The sequence below is a fragment of the Orycteropus afer genome, unplaced genomic scaffold (assembly GCF_000298275.1).
Source record: "Orycteropus afer afer isolate SDZICR_OR568_19922 unplaced genomic scaffold, OryAfe1.0 scaffold00013, whole genome shotgun sequence".
NCBI lineage: Eukaryota > Metazoa > Chordata > Mammalia > Tubulidentata > Orycteropodidae > Orycteropus > Orycteropus afer.
Window position 1 is genome coordinate 5,224,239 of NW_006921600.1, and position 18,381 is coordinate 5,242,619.

Genomic DNA, 18,381 nt, shown 5'->3' on the forward strand with positions numbered 1-18,381 from the left:
CATTAATATATTCATTCATTTTACAACAGTTCATTAAGCACCTACTTTGTGATAGTCACTACTCTAAGGATAAAGTGGTAGGTACAACAATATCCTTGTTTTTTGTGGACGTTACATCATATTAGGAGAAACAAAAATAAATCATTAGATATATAATAAAACATTAGATAGTGTGGATGGCTATGAAAGAAGAAAGTAAGGTGAGGGGATAAAGCATGATGTATGTGGTACTTTAGACAAAGTGGTCAAAATCTTTGAAAATGTACCAATATACATAAAATATACATAAAATGATATGAACATACAGAGGAAGAGTCACTCCACCAAAAGAACAAAGAATGTGAAAATATAGTTCAAAATTCATGAAAAATAAGGATAATAATTTTGGATCCATGTTCAAAATTCTTTTTTCTGCTAACCAGAAAGAAGGTTGGCAATTCAAACCCACCATCGGCTCCATGGGAGGAAAATGAGGCAATCTATTTCCATAAAGATTTACAGAGTTGGAAACCCTATGGGGGTCACAATAAGTCAGAATCAACTCAATGGCAATGGGTTTTTGGTTATAACCTGACATAATTATTTAAAATCAATCAAACATAGACTGTGTCCTACTCTTAAAAGAAAAAAGAAAAAAAAAATTAAAGTTTGGTGTTGTTTGGACTTTCCCAAGAATCAAGGAAAGAAATGTTTTGTTAGCCTCAGTAAACTTTTCTAAGTTAAATGCTTCTAAGTCTTAAGTTTGCTTCTGTTAAATTAAAGTATTGTTCCAGATAACCCATTTCATCTCAACAGCTTGTGTAGCTAGATGCTATAGTGATTTCCTGTTTAACAAATCAGAGTCCCTGGGTGGTACAAATTGTTAATGCATGAGGTTTTTAGCCAAAACTTTGGAGATTCAAATCCACTCAGAGGCACCTTGGAAGAAAGTCTGGTGATCTACATCCAAAAAATCAGCCATTGAAAGCTCCATAGAGCACAGTTTTATTTTGACACACATGAGGTCACCATGAGTCAGAATTAATTCTATGGTAATTGGTTACAAGGCAAAGAAAAGCTAAGTAATTTGCCCAAGGTCACCAGCCATGGAGTGGTAGTCTAACCATACACAACTTCTCTTGTAAATGGATCAAGTCATTTTTTGTTTCTCTGAGAACTTACTGTGCTGTATCATATTTCTGGGAGCTTTGGTGGCGTAGGGCCTAAGATATTTGACTGCTAACCAGAAAGCTGGCAGTTCAAACCCACCAGCCACTCCTTGGAAGAAAGATTGGGCAATCTACTTCCATAGTGATACTGCCTTGGAAACCCAAGGAGGGGTTGCTATGAGTCAGATCCGACTCAACAGCAGTTTTTATTATTATTATTATTATATTTTTAATATGAATAGGCACTGTCCCTTCATCAAATTTTGTCTAGTCTATGTGTAAGGAACAAACCAACATACCCCCCAAAACTACAGAAGTGTGAGATGGTATATTTATGAATACACAAGATGAATAAGTACAGAGTTTTATTTTGTTTTTTTAAAGTATTGTTTGGTGTTAACATGAGTCAAATATGTCTTAGAACTAAAAAAAAAAAAAAAAATGTTGAACCTAACCTTGATTTTATTTTTCTGCCCCTGTTCATGTAAGAAGCAGTTGCAATAACTGGGATGGTTAGCCTGGAGAAGACAAGACTCGGGGTGATTTGATAACTGTCTACAAATATTTGAAGAACTGTCATGTGGAAAAGAAATTAGATTTGTTCTGTATTTCCCCAGAGATAGAAGTGATAGAAAGATTTCGTGCAATATAAGAAAGGACTTTCAGACAATATGAGGAAAACTCTAGAGCTCTCCAAAGATCGAATAGGCTCTTTGGGAGAAGGAGTACTCCAGATCTTAGAGGCAGGACATCCTCTTCAATGACAACTTAGCAGGGGGGAATAAAGACAAAGATGGAGGGATGGATTATGGAATCTTAAGATCTTTATCAAGACTGAAAATATATTATTTAAGCAGCAACAAAATAAATTTCTGTTAATATTTAAACTGTTTGTGAAACTCCTATCTTTATTAAAGAGTATAATCTGCTGTTAAATTTTTTGGATATCATGTCTACAACTCTGCATGTTACTTCTGGTACTTAATTGATAATAAATAATCGTCTCAAGATCTACTTTATTTCTTGTGTGCTATTTCTAGGTCTCCAGCCACACAGCAACTACAGCTTCACAATTACAGCTTGTACATCTGCTGGCTGTACTTCAAGTGAACCTTTTCTAGGTCAGACACTTCAGGCAGCCCCTCAAGGTAATGAAAAAAAAACCAAAAAATTATAGTTGGGGGAAGAGTTTTTTTACAGTACTTTGAAATGAATGTTAGAAACTTTCTCAAAAGAAACAAGAAAGAAGGAGTAAATTTGGTAGGTATGAAAGAAAGGTATTCTAGGTTCCTACTCCTTAATCTTCATTGAACCCAGGCCTCCCAAGATAAGTTTGCTTTAAAAATTTTAAATTATCTTTAGAAGGTTCAATTATTTAAACCTTTTAAATTTTGTTTTGTGTGGGAAAAATTCATTGTCTACTTATATGCAAAATTCCTCCAAAACTGGAAACTTAAACCCATATTTATGGAGTGCCTCTTATATAGCAGACACTGTGGTAGGTGCTGTAGTTGACTAAAATATGCCTTGCCTTCAAGAGCTTAAATCAGCTGAAGTGATAGAACAAGTATCCAAAATCTATTCGAAGAGTCAGAATCTGAAAGGTGATGTTAAGAAAGAGCAATTGAACAGACTGTTCAGGTTAATCAGAGGAGGGGCGATTACAACCCACTGGGGACATCAAAAAAGTTTTTGTGTAGTAGATGACTGTTGAGATGGAGCATGAGAAACAAGGAATTTGACCAATGAACAGCGATTCACATATTCACATATATGATGTGATTTACTCTGAAAAATGATGAGGGGACATAAACTGGGACCATCATCTTCTAAGACAAGTTGGCAAAGTCTATTAAATTCAAAATGTAAATTTCCCATGACACAGCAATTCCATTTTCACTATTTATGCCAGATAAAAATGCTTCCACAACTGCACAAAGACGAATTACCAGGATGTTTATTAAAGCACCATTTAAAGCACTTTGGCAAAATGTTGGAGTCGAGGTACATGTCCACGAGTAGGACAATTTCTAAATAAATTCATATATACTCACATTATGGAAGTCCACAAATCAGTTTTAAAAACTGAGATAACTAACCCAAATATAAAAAGGAAGTCAAAGAAATGTATTTAATGTATGTTATCTTTACATAGATTCCCTATGTGATATTACAGTTAACACATTGGGCTGCTAACAAAAAACTTGCTGGTTCGAGTCTACCCAGAGGCTCCTCAAAGAAATATCTAGCAATCTATTTCCCCAAAATCAGGCACTGAAAACCTCATGTTTCTACTCTGATACACACTGAGTCCCCATGAATCGGAACTGAGTCAACAGCAATTGAGTTTTTTGAAATTACCTATTATGTATAAAAAGCACATAGAAAATGTTACTCATTTCTATTGGTGTGTATATATATATATATATATATATATACCATTCTGGAATTTGTATTTTGGTTTGATATCAATGGTTACCTTTGGGATGGGAGCTGGGTTTGGATGATGTCATTTACTTTTTTTTTTTTCTTATTCCTTTTAGCATGTTAAAAACAATCACATCAAAAAAAAGTATACAGATAAAAAATGTCATAGAGATGTCATTTACTTTTAAGAGAAAAATGTACTCATTAGTTTTTGCTAGTGATCAATTAATTATTTGTTAACTCTTTTTATCTGCCTGTATTCTTTGTGGGGAAACTGAGTCATAGATAAGTTTCTAAACTGAAATGTAATGTTAATTACCACAGTAGGGTCCTGAACTACTTGTCCATTACTCTTCTAATGAAAGGGATTGTTGTACCTCAGAATATTAGACCTGAAATTTCCTACTAGTAAATGGGGAATAAAATGGAAAATTCCACATATGGGGCATATGGCTCCTCACCAGGAATTCACTAATGATGTTTTCTATATAAAGAATGTTTCATGTCAAAAAGCTTAGTGTTCCTTTGAAAGGAAGAAAGCAGCAGTGGATTTTTTGGAAAGGTAAACTATCAAATGGATACTATGATGATAATGGATAATTTCTGAAGGATCTATCAACCAGTTTTGGCTGAAACTCAAGCCTGATAAAATAACAGGATCTCTTCCTCTAGTTTACTCCATCAAATCCATATATTTAAATTCTCTCAAAATATACAACTATTTTCCCCAACAATATTTCTTAAAAGGGCTCTCAGCTTTTATGACCTAAAAATTATAGCTTTCAACAGAAGGGAGTGTGAGATGAGAAATGTCCTTGATGTTTTTTTAACTCTATGTACCTTTCCTTTACCACAAATAACTATATAAAGAAATAATAAACTAAATGGGCTTTCCTATGCAGAAGAAACATGAGTTTAGAATCCATTTATGACTGGGTAAGTGTCATTTGTGAATGACTGATATATAAAATAATAATAGTCTGAGTACTTAACTTAGGACTTATAAGGGGATAAACCAGAAATAACATTAAGTTCCATCATTTTATTGTAAAGTGAAAATAAACATATTTCCAGTTACTAACTAATAACCAATGTAACTAATTATAAAAAAATGGAATTTTGAAGTGAATCAGACATAGCTTGAAGCTGGAACATTTGACTGTCCTATTTGGATATGGAGAGTGTTAATGGAAACATTTCTTCATAGCCACCTGAGCACTGCTTATTTTCTCATTTTCTATCTAAAAATTTAAAAAAGTTAATACACATCAAAACCTCATTGATAATTTAGACATAGTTCTCTACAATTTGATTCTCAAGTTGTATACTTTTAATCAAAGAGTAAGAAGAGTTAGAATTGGATTATCTCACTCTCTGTCATCCTTGAGAGGTCTAATTTATTTTAGAAGTAAAGTAAGCATTTACTTTAAATGCTTTTAAATACATGCATTTAAATTGCACATATATTTTCCTGTAACATTGGGAAAGAGAAATAAAAAGAAGACAAATCTTTCTCAATTTCTCTCCAGATTTCTCTTCCTCTGCCTTTCTTTTAATTGGTCGTGTTTCCTTGCATTCTTCCTCCATTCTTTGCTCTACTAACTCCACACAGTCTCCCTTAGAATTCTCAAACACTGGTTTTAACTCCTACACAAAGGCTCATAGCTACAAAATACTACAGCTGCAGACAAAAACCTATTCATGAATGCTAGGCCTATGTATTCACTGGTCTACTAGATGTTTATCTTTAGATGTTTTGCCAATACTTCAAACTCAGTATTTCAACACTTAAATAATCTTGTTCCCACCCTACCTTCAACTTGCTCTTTCTCCTGCTTCCCTCTCCCAGGTACCACCATCCACCTAGTCACCTAAGCCTCAAACTTGACATTCTCAGTGATTCACTTTTCCTCAGCCTGTGGTATTCAATGGGGCATATAATCATATTATCAATTTTTTTAAAATGATTATTATCTGTAGATATTTGAGGAAATTCCTAACAATTATTTAGATTTCATTTCATTCAAGCTGAATTTGCCTAGTGATTGCTGAAAGCCTGGTCATACAATCTTAGAATTTTTGAAGATTTTTAATTTTTTTAATTTGCCTTTCATCTCCTTCCCATCTGCCATTGGCTTAGTTCAGTCTCATAATTTCCCTGGATCCTCCTAACTAGTTTCTCTGACTCTAATCATTTTTCTCTTTCCTATATCCCTTACCCCAAATCCTTTCCCACTTTTACTAAAATTGGCATATCTCATACTAATCACCTCCATAAAAAATCTCCATTTTCTTCAAGAAACAAAAGACCTATTAGACAAAACAGACTTTCAAGTTTTAACTTCTGCCAATCTGCCACGTGTTCTGTACTCCCCACATGACATCCGGGGCTCTCCATGCAGTTAGTTCTACCATGATCTCATGTCTTTGTGTATATCACCTACATCTTCACTGTATCAGTTCCCCAGGGCTGTCTTAAAGTACCACAAACAGGTGACTTAAACCAACAGAAATTTATTCTCTCACAATTCCCGAGGCTAGAAATCTGAAATCAAGTTGCCAGCAGGGCCATGCTCCCTCTGAAGGCTCTAGGAAAGAATCTTTCCTTGCCTTTTCCAGCTTCTGGTGGCTCCCAACAATCCTTGTTATTCCTTGGCTTGTTGCTGCACCACTCCAATTCCTGCTTCTATTTAAACAATGATTTTTTTTTTTTTTTTTTTTCTCTGTGTCTGTATGTGCTGGTCCTTTTCTTATAAGGATACCAATCCTTGAATTTAGGACCCACATAAGTCCACTTTGACCTTATCTTAACTTGACTTTTTCTACCAAGACTATCAGTAAGGTCCACATTCTGAGTTTCCAGGTAGATATGAATTTTTAGGGGACACTATCCAATCCACTGGGAGCTCTGGTAGCATAGTGGCTAAGACACTTGCCTGCTAACCAGATGGCTGGTGGTTCAAACCCACCAGCCACTCCTCGGAAGGAAGGTTGGGCAATCCTACTTCCGTAGTGATACTGCCTCGGAAACCCAAGGAGGGGTCGCTATGAGTCGGGGCCGACTTGACGGCACATAACAACAACACAACAACATCCAATCCACTACACTCACACAAGTAACTTCTACTTTTTCAAATGTCTCCCCTTCTGTAAATCTTCTCCTGTGACCACTTCCACTTTCCTAGCCCCATCTCACACCCCTAGTTTGTGTCAAATACCCTTCCTAAACAACTCCAATAACAACTATGTTTCCTTCTCTCATAGCATTTATCATAAATGATTATAAGTTTGTCTTTTTTTTTTTTTTTTTTCATCATGGCCCTGTGAATTTATTCAAAGGTAAGGACTATTGCTAAAGGGGCAAGGAGGCAGCATCTTCTGACCTCTAACTACACAAGAAGAAGGCAGAATCACCATCAGCATCTGCCCAAGGCCTGTTCCTATGAGACCAGATATGCCACCATCCTCCAGCCCTTTTGCCAACCTAGACATCAACCGTCCCTCTCACGGCACCCACCATCTCTCTGCTGGGTTTGATAATTTGCTGCAGTGGCCACACAAAACCCATAGAATATAGGGTTTATAAGGGAAGCAACAGGCTACAGTTCAAGTTCAGGAACATGCTCAGTCTTTCTCAGCCGGCAGTCTCTCTCAGCCTCTCAGCAGCATGTCTCTCTCAGCCGTGTGTCTCTCTCAGCAGCACATCTGTCTCAGCTGGCAGTGAGAGATTCCTTCTGCCTCTAGGATGGCTCATTTTAAGCCTGGCAGAGTGGCACAACTAATCAATCCCAACATCAGAATTCTAAACACCTGAGAGAGAGAGAAAATTTTCCCAGAAGATCACTTTTTCTCCAACAGAAATACCACAGGTAGATGACTTTAACAATCAGGAGTTTAAATTGCATGGTCCCACCTAGTAATACAGTGAGAGTTACAAAGACTATGCCTAGAAAAGCTATATCATGTAATTTACTACACTGCAACTATAATTTTTATCCCTATGTTCATAGTACATAACACAATAAATAACACAAAATCAGGTGGAATATGAAATTAATAAATTAATTTACAGCGTACAGTCTGGAAACCAATGCATCCTTGATATCTGCTGATGTAAAACTTGGTCTCTTCATCAGCTTCTAGGATAAAGCCAATCCACCAGAAATGTTGGGATTTAAAATTGCAAAGAAGATTTTTAGGGACACAGGGAGTGAGTCATACTACATGATACTCAAGATCAATTTAAAGCATTTCCAATAGGCATGTTGCTTTTCCAGTAGCTATGGTCCCTGGGTTGAAGGTTGAAGAATGCAGAACACAGTGTGCAGTATGGAATATGTCTCCATATAAAGAAAACAAAAATCCTCACAACTGGACCAATGAGCAGCATCACAATAAATGGAGAGAAGATTGAGGTTGTCAAAGAATTCACGTTGATTGGTTCTACAATCAATGCCAATGGAAGCAGCAGTCAGGACATTAGATGACGTGTAGCACTGGGAAGGTCAACCGCAAAGGAACTGTTTCAAGTGCTGAGGAGCAAGGAGGACTAGTCTGTGAGGACTAAGGTGTGCCTGACACAAGCCATGGTATTTTCAATTGCCTCATATACGTGTGGGAGCTGGACGATGAATAAGGAAGACCAAAGAAGAGTTGATGCTTTTGAGTTGTGTGGTTTGGCAAAGAATACTGAAAGTACCATTGAGTGTCAGAACAGATCAGTCCTGGAAAAAGTACAGTCAGAATGTTCCTTGGAAGCAAGAATGGCCAGGCTTTGTCTCACCTACTTTGGTCATGTTGTCAGAAGGGACCATTCCCTGGAGAAGGATGTCATGCCTGGTAAGGTGGACGGTCGGTGAAAGAGGGGAAGGCCTTTAACAAGATGGATTGACACCGTGGCTGTGATGATGGGCTCAAGTATAGCAGGGATCATGGAGCTGACGCGGGATCGGACAGTGTTTCGTTCTTTGTGCATGGGGTCTCTATGAGTCAGAAATGACTCGACGGCACCTAACAACAACAACAACCACATGGTCCCTGGGTAGTGCAAATGGTTAAGTGCTCTACTACTAACCAGAAGGCTGGCAAAAGTCATCTGAAAAGAAATGCCTGGTGATCTGCTTCTAAAAGATCAAAGTCTTGAAAACCCCATGGAGTACATCTACTCTGCAACACATGGGATCACCAGCAGTCAGAATTCACTCTAAGGCAACTGCTTTGCTTTTAGTTTTATTGTGTTTTGAGGCCCACCAGAATTTTCCTTCTGACCTTTCCCTTTCATAGTTTACCATCCTTCCCCCCACCATCCTCCTAGATTATTTCCCTATCATCCATGCCCTTCTATTGAACTGCCTATCTCTGCCTCTTTATTATTCAGAATAGGTTTTCTGGTGCCTAAATGAGACTCAGGCTGCGTTTGGGCCAGAACAGATTGTTCACATGAGTTATATAAAGGCATCTCACTCTACCAAAGAATTTCCAACTGCCAAGATAACAGCATCTCCATATCATTAAAAAAAAAAAAAAAACACTGCCATTGAGTCGATTCCAACTCATAGTGACGCCCTTTGGGTTTCCAATATGGTAAATCTTTATGGAAGTAGATTCCCCCTTCTTCCTTCCATGGAGCAGCTGGTTGGTTTGAACCTTGGACCTTCCTTCTGGTTAGCAGTCAGATATCTATCTCACCCACTACACCACCACAGCTCCTTCTCCACATCATTGTGCAACGAATAGTATGCAAGTAAAATAGAGCACTTATTAGTTATTTCGCACTTTTTGAAATTAATCTTGCCAATCACCACCCTGTATAAGTATGAACAATTTTTATTTAAAACTGGAAGAAAACTCAAAAGTTTGCTTAATTTTATTTCATTAGCTCCTCCATTTGTCTGTAGGCTTCCTGAACTACTTCAAATTAGAAACTAAGCAATAGCCTTTCTAGTACTTTGGTGATTTGCAATGTATCTTTCAAGGTGAGAAAGACACGACTACAGGAAGCAGATTATGAACTAAACCTATGTATTTATCTCTTGAATCAACAAATTAATATCATGTTTAAATCATAACACTAATTAGTGGGTTGAATCATCTGGCAGCTGTTGGCAAACACGTATACTGTGATTTGTGGGTTTTTCCAAGCATCTGACATAGAGAAAGCTCTTAGAACAAAATGATCTACCATCTCCTCAGGAATCAGTTACTCCTTAGAATGTCTTTAAGTTGGAGCCATTTAGAAATCTATCATGATTCTTTTAGAATGCTACTGAATAAATTGTACTTCAATGTTGTTATTTTTTTTTCCTTCTGAAAATAGTAAAAGCTTACTCCTATAGACTAATTTCTACTACTCATCTCTCAGTTTGTGGTACTATGGTGGCTTGCCTGTTGCTGTGAGGCTAGAAGCTGTGTTACCGGTGTTTTGAATGCTGGCAGGGTTGCTCATGGTGGACAGATTTCAGAGAAGCTTCCAGACTAGGACAGAAAGGAAAGCAGGACATTGCCATCTACTTCTTTAAAAAAAAAAGTTCCACGAAATGCTTCTTAGGAGTAAGAATGGCCAGACTTCATCTCACATTCTTTGGTCATGTTGTCAGAAGGGACCAGTCCCTAGAAAAGGCTATCAGGCTTGGTAAAATAGAGGACCAGCAAAGAAGAGGAAGACCCTCAATGTGGTGGCTCGACACAGTGTCTGCAACAGTAGTCTCAAGCAAAGCAAGGACTGTGAAGATGGTGTAGGACTGAGCAGTGTTTCTTTCTGTTGTACACAGGATCTCTGTGAGTCAGAGCCAACTCAATGGCACCTAACAACAACAACACAGGGTAACTTAACACCTGAGATAAAATCAACTAAAAACTATTGGTTTCAGGGAACCTAATATTGAAATGTGTTTTTAAAAAGGGAGTTACAGTATCTATTCAGAGTGTACCTAAATGACATCATAAAGTAATAAGACTGATCTTTCACATGTCTAGGTTATCCATTAATAGTTTGTTCATCTAGAAGAGTATTTGAATGTTCGACTTGAATTGCAGATATTAATGTGTATATTTAATGTGTTATTCAGAAGAGTAAACACCTTGAGAGAATAAGCTACGTCTAAGTCATCTTTGTATTCTGTAGAGTAGGTGAGAGTGCTTAATATAGTATTTTGTAGGAGATATATTTACAATGAATTCATTCATTTATTAGGCATTGCACTATCCATACAGATACACTGAAAAAATAAGACAGAGAAGACTCCTGCCCTTTTGGAGCTAAACTTGTATTGAAGCAGGAGAAACGGAAATGTCAAGTAGGCAGTGGGATTTGTGAGTTTGAAGCTCAGGAGAGAGTGCTACTCTGTGCACTTGGGATGCTTCAGCATATGTTGTTAGTTACTGCCCAGTCAGCTGCAACTCATGGTGACCTTAGGTACAACAGAACAAAGTGTTGCCATCTTCACAATTGCTGGTGTGTTCTAGTCCACTGTTGGAGCCACTGTGTATTTTGAGTGCCTTTCAACTTGGGGGCTCATCTTCCAAAAATATGTAAGACAACATTCTGTTGTGATCCAGAGTTTTCATTGGCTGATTTTTGGAAGTAGATTGCCAGACATTTCTTGTCACTCTGTCTTAGTCTGGAAGCTCCACTGAAACCTGTCCACCATGGGTTACCCTGCTGCTGTTTGAAATACTGGTGGTATAGCTTCCAGTATTATAGCAACACTCAAACCTCAATAGAATGACAAACTGACACACAAGTGGTAGCTTCCACATGTAACCCCATTGAATCAATTCTAATACATAGTTGTACAAATAACAAAACAAAACAAAACAAAACGATTTACATCAATATAGAAGATATTTAAAACTAAAGTACTAAATGGAGGTCACCAAGAAAGACAGTTGGAGGAGTAAAGGATAAGAGGAGGGGCAATGAGGACAGAATAGAGAATGTAAGTCCCTAAAGCACTATGATGGTGGCATAGTGCCTAAGGCACTTGACTGCTAACCAGAAAGCTGATGGTTCAAACTCACCAGCCACTTCTCAGAAAGAAGGTTGTGCAATCTACTTCCGTAGTGATACTGCCTCGGAAACTCAAGGAGGGGTCGCTATGAGTCGGATCCGACTCGACGGCAGTGAATTTTGTTTGGTTTGGTTTGGGGATAGAGAAGCCAGTCAATAAGCCCTGAAGCAGTAACCAAAGAGAAAGGAGAAAAACAAACAGAGCAAGTGGTGTCCTACAGGCAAAGTGAAAGAATTTGTTAAATTGTATCATTAAAGCAAATACTAGATTGTAGTTACTTTTACAAATGCCAAGTAAATAGGCACCAGTGTTTGAAATCCCTGGACAGTCTTTTAGGCCTTCATTTTAATTACACTCCAAGTGGCAACAAATACAGAGTAATTTCTATATTGTTTGTTTGACATTCGCTTTCTAAAGGCAATTAAAAAATAAAGCAATAAATAAATAAATGTTTTCCCAATTATATATTTTACCTCCAAAGTAAACAAAATGTATTTTTGCTGCTCAATGGGATATTTTTTGTGAACAGAGAAAAATATCTGAGTTTGTGAAGTGATTGTGTGACTTTTATCCTAATAATAAAACTTCATTTTATTATTTTCACCAGGAGTTTGGATGACACCTCGACATATTATCGTCAATTCTACAACAGTGGAATTATATTGGAGTCAACCAGAAAAGCCCAATGGCCTTATTTCTCAATATAACTTGAGGCGTAATGGAACTTTGGTTTTCCTGGGTGGCAGTGAGAAGCAGAATTTCACTGACAAAAACCTGGAACCCAACACCAGGTAAACCAAAAGAAGATGTTATCAATCACCCATAAGATTTTTAGATTTTGGGGGGAGGTTGAAAAATAGCACATCTCACACTGAAACAATATTAAATCGATAAATCCATCCATCAATCATTCAATCTATTCATTCTTTAATCAGTCTGTAGTTAATGAGATCTTTCTATCAATAAGACACAGGTGCTAAACCATTAAGTTAATCTTCAGATTACATAAAATTCCTCAAAAATATCAATAAACATTAAAAAATACTAATTAAATGCTGAAGCATAAGAATTTTTAAATATATAAAATACACACAGTATTAAACCTTCAAAATTATCAAATTATCTTCAAAATCATGCTTTCTGAAACTAGCAATAAAAAATTTTAAATGTTATGTTTTACATTAACTATTGTCGGTTGTTGTTGCTGTGTGCCTTCGAGTAAGACCTGACTCATAGTGATCCCTCCTTGGGTTTCTGAGACGGTATCACTATGGAAGTAGATTGCCCAACCTTACTTCCAAGCAGTGGCTGGTGCGCCTTCTGGTTAGCAGTCAAGTGCCTTAGCCCCTAAGCTACCAGAGAAAACATTATACTATCATTTTGTCTAGTATGTTTTCTCTACTTGCTATACTATATATATTGGTGTTGTTGTTGTTGTTATGTGCCATCAGTCATCTAATACTGTATACATAGAGATGAGAAATTTTTGGTCAAAACAGTTCCATATACTTACAATTCATTCCCATTCATTTCACAGTGAAGACAAAATATATTTTATATCAATACATGTTTATTGCAGAGAGGAGAGATCAATTTAGTTTTATAGTAGAGAGTAGAGATCAATTTAGAATCACTTTTTGTAATTTCCTGAACTCCAACCCATTTGAAAACAGAGAAAATTAAACTGAATCCTCCACAATCTAACTGTACATACACAGACTTTCCTGAAATCTTCCATAAAAACTTTGAATTACTGTTATTGTTGTTGTTGTGTGCTATTGAGTCATTTCTGACTCATAATGACCCTATATGACAGAGTGGAATAGTCACTTAGGGTTTCCAAACTGTAATTTTTATGGGAGTAGACCACCAAGTCTTTTCTCCTGAGGAGTTGCTGGAAGATTGGAACTTCCAACCTTTTGGTTAACAGCCAAATATTTAACCATGGCAGTACCAGGGTTAGGGTTAAATATGAAGATGGGCAGGGCAGAAATAATGATGAACTGAAGAGAATTCTATCTAGTGCTGGAAAAACTGCAAAGTCTAGCATGAGGTTACTGGTCAAGGAGTAAAAGGTTGGCAATTTCCCATAAATTTAAGACTAAGTATGACAGAAAAGCCAACAATCTTTGTTCAAGTCTCGTGCATTGCCTTATCAAAATTCTTTTTTTTTTTTTTTTTTAACATATAGATATGTTTACAAGTTAGAAGCCAAAACTGAAGGTGGCAGCAGTACTAGTGATGATTATGTTGTACAAACACCTCTATGGACACCAGAAGAAATCCATTCTCCATATAATACAACAGTAAATGGACCTTATTCCGTATTTGTTGCTTGGAACCCACCAGGTAAAGAGTTAAAACTTATCTCTCTTTTTTTCTCCCTCTGATGTGTTTGTGTGTAAAATATTTGAGAGGAATTAGAGATAATAATGGAAATGTGAATTTAGTAAATCAGAAGGATATTGTCTATCTCCTTGATAAATATGAATAGAATAATCATGAACCACACTCTTGAGTATATAAATGTATGAATGCACATGCACACACACACACACACACACACACACCTTTCTATCAAAGCCATACTTTCTATCAAGTACCAGTCTTTAAATATCTGTCTTGGGGAGTCCCAGTGAGATGGTAAACTAGGCAGACAAACTACACAAACACTCCTCAACAACAACAAAAAAGGAACCAATTAACACAGATACAGAAGATAATCCTGGAGCACTGAGCTTGGAAAGGAAGGATACAGAAGTGGACTAAACTCCAACTGGTGGAAGAACCTGCATGAGAACAGCAGAAAGGAAGACATAGGGAGCTGCAGACTGTCAGTGATCCTGACAGCACAGACAGCTTGGATGTTGCCAAGATGTGTTGGGACCTGAGAATTAACCTAAAAATCAGCCCTGCTAGCCAGGGGTTGCACAGAGGACTGCACTAGTAGCTGGTGAATAAAAGGGGAAGCAGCAAAGAAGGAGACAGGTGACACTGTGGGTTTTTGCCTGTCTGGAGGGCACAACATTTTGAATGTTTACAAGTGGCTCAACCATTTTGGATGTTGAAAGCGACAACATTCTCTCAGATTCTAAGGACCTAAGAATAGGCTTCACTTGCCGGGGAGAACAAGTGGACACTGAGGACTGGAAATATCCCCCTTGATACTCTTGTACCCCACACCCTCTTGGTGAACAAAGGTGCAGCCATTCCTCACTCCCACCCACCTTCTGGGCCAGCAGGAATTCCATCTCAACCTGTGTGCCCTGACAGAGCCTGGGTACCATGCCCCACCCCACAGATTTTTTTTTCCTTTTGTTTTTTTTAGTTTGTTTATTTTTGTCTATTTTAAAGTTATTCTTTTTTTTTATTTTTTCCATCTTTTTATTATTATTATTATTATTCTCTCTTCTTCCCTTTCCGATTCTAGTTTTCAGTTTTTTCTCTCTTCCCTTTTTGTAGTTGCCATTTTTTCTTTCTTGTGGGTCTCCCTATTCCTTGTTTTTCATTTTGCATTTTCCCATTCTTTTCTTCATTATTCTCCTACTCTACCTCTTTTCTCTTATTCCCCCCTCCTCAGATATTTTGATCTTGTTTTCTTCCCCCTTTTTTCTAAGCATATTTCTTTTGGATTTTTAAAGTATTTCTTTAAGTATTTTCTCTCATTTATTGCCTTTTTTCTAATTCTTCTTCTTTCTGGTGATTGTTCCTGTGTGTTTATGCAGTGTGTATTTTTTGTCCTCTTGCTTTACTATTTTTATGGGATTTTAATTGTTGTTTTTGTCTGAGTGGGAGACAGCAATCATGCCCATAAAACCCAACCACACCCATACCTCCTGCAGCTGCACTTACTGAATGCCTCCACTTCCTTCTGCATCAACTGACCAATAATACATGACCACAAATAAGAGACTGATTCACCCTTAACTGCTCTTCACCAACAGTCAACAGAGATCTGTGCAGCCACTCTCATTCTCTATCACACCCACTAGGAGATAGGTGGTGAGTGCATAAGTGTTGCACACTAGTGAATAGCAGAGCATAGTACCAAGCTTTCTCAAATACATCCACAAAAAAAAAATAAAATAAAAATAGAAGAAGAAGAAGAAAAAGAAAAAAATCTTGGATGAATCACTCCAACACACAACCACTAATTAAATATAAATACAACAAAGTCACAATGTCTCAGAGACAACAGACAATCTCAGTCCACACAAAGAAGCAAGATAAAGAAGTGGAAACAGGGGAGCAAGATACAGACCCAGAACACATCCTGAAGAAGAAGCAACATTGGAACTCCCTGATAAGGAATTCAAAAGAATTATATTTAGCTACCTTCAACAGATTGAGAGACATATCAAGGAAAACATGGACAACATAAAGGAAAACACAGACAAAACTCTAGAACAGTTTCAAAAATACAAGAACAAAATGACAAAATAAATGAAAAATTAGAAATGATACAAAATCTACAGATAAAAATCCAGAAGATTAATACTAAATTGTCAGAAATAGATAACACACTGAAAGAGCAAAGGAGTAGAATCAAATCAATGGAAGACAGGATTAATGAGATTGAAGACAAATACCTGAATACTTCTTTGGAAAGGGATCAATCAGAAAAAAGATCAAGACAAAATGAAAAAAGCCTGAGTTTCATGTGGGATACCAACAAAAGGGATAACCTATGTGTAATCTGAATTCCAGAACAGGAAGAGAAAAAGAAAACCACTGAGAAAATTATCCAAGATTTCTTGAAAGAGAGCTTCCCTGATATGATGAAAGATGAGAATATATCCATTCAGGAAGTCTGTTGTTGTTGTTATATGCTGCTGAGTTGGACCCTTCTTATAGCGACCCCTCCTTGGGTTTCTGAGGCATTATCACTACGGAAGTAGATTGCCCCATCTTCCTTCCAAGGAGCAGCTGTCTAAGGAACCCCAAACAAGGTAGATCCCAAAAGAAAATCACCAAGCCATATCATAATCAAACTCACCAAAAACAAAGTCAAAGAAAGAATCCTAAAAGCAGCACAGGAAAAACAAAAAGTTACCTACAAAGGGCAACCAATGAAAATAAGCTCTGACTTCTCAGCAGAAACCATGCAGGAGAGAAGGCAATGGGACTGTATAAATAAAACCTTGAAAGAGAAAAATTTCCAACCAAGAATTATATACCCAGAAAAACTGTCCCTCAAATATGATGGTGAAATGAGGACATTTCCAGATAAGCAGAAATTAAGGGAATTTGTTAAAATCAGACCAACCTTACAAGAAATACTAAAGGGAGTCCTTTGGACAGAGAACCATTAATAGCAAACAACAACTGCCCATTAATACACATGATGACATAACCCAGAAACCAAACCAATTGTGGCAGTATCCAAAGTAAAATACACTTACAAGGTTGTAAACAGAGAACCAGAGAAATCAATTGACAAATGAAGATAGCTACAAACAAAAAAAAAAAGGGAAAAAATAGTGCAGTTACAAAACTTCTAAATAGGGAGGAAGTCAAGAGAGTTGCAAGATAGAATGGACTATTCTAATCTCAGGGAGAAAATCATAAATCACAGGGTAATCTCAAAGAAAAATGATAAACCTTCACATCACAATAAAAAAGAGGACAAGCACAGATATTTAGCAAATACTAAAATAACAACAACTACAGAAATGATAACATTGTTTATAAACAAAATGAACTCAGCACAGAAAATCATATGGAATAAAGAAACCAGAAACACCATGAAGAAAACACATAACAAAATGACAGCAACAAATTCATATTTGTCAATAATTACACATGAACATCAATGCATTAAATGTACCACTCAAGAGATGGAGAGTTGCAGACTGGATAAGAAAACATAATCCATCAATATGCTGTTTACAAGAGACACACCTTAGAAACAAAGACAAAAATAGACTAAAAATCAAAGGTAGGAAAAAAGATATATCAAGCACATAGCAACCAAAGAAGAGCAGGAGTGGCAATATTAATTTCTGATCAAATTGACTTTAAGACAAAAACCACCAGAAGAGACAAGGAAGAACATTATATAATGATTAAAGGATCACTCAAACAAGGAGATATAACCGTAATAAATATCTATGGACCCAAGGAAAGATCCCCAAAATATATCAATCAGACTTTAACAGAATTGAAAAGACACATAGATGACTCCACAGTCACAGTAGGAGACTTTCATACACAACTTTCAATGAAAGACAGAACAATTGGAAAGAAACTCAAAAAAGAAGCAGAAGAACTAAAAACTACAATCCACTGACTTGACTTTATAGACATCTACAGAGCACTTAGACACAGAAGAACTAAACAAAACAATCCACTGACTTGATTGTATAGACATCTACAGAGCACTTCACCCAAAAACAAGAAGATATCCATTCTTATCCAGACCACATGGAACATTCTCCATGATAGACCATATGTTAGGCCATAAAGCAAGCCTTAATAAATTTAAAAACACTGCAATACTGCAAAGCATCTTCTCTGATCACAATGCTATCAAATTAGAAATCAATAATAGGAAGATTAACAGAAAAAGAGCAAACATATGGAAACTGAACAACACCCTCCTTAGGAATGACTGGATAATAGAAGAAATTTAAAAATTCCTTGAATCAAATGAGAGTGAAAATACAACACACCAAAATCTTTGGGACATAGCAAAGGCAGTGATCAGAGGCCAATTTACAGCAATAAATGCACACATCAAAAAAGAGGAAAGAGCCAAAATCAACACCTTAAACCAACATCTCCAACAATTAGACAAA

The 18,381-nt window shown here is 36.7% G+C and overlaps 1 protein-coding gene across 1 annotated transcript in view; it reads left to right on the forward strand.

The window, feature by feature from the left end:
• USH2A (usherin) overlaps positions 1-18,381 on the forward strand; it is a 1,482,371-nt gene that overhangs the window by 1,263,898 nt on the left and 200,092 nt on the right. Inside the window, exons 55-57 of the mRNA XM_007952540.1 lie at positions 2,189-2,296; positions 12,192-12,375; positions 13,776-13,933. Coding sequence (XP_007950731.1) covers positions 2,189-2,296; positions 12,192-12,375; positions 13,776-13,933 — 450 coding nt within the window. The remainder of the gene's footprint in view (positions 1-2,188; positions 2,297-12,191; positions 12,376-13,775; positions 13,934-18,381) is intronic.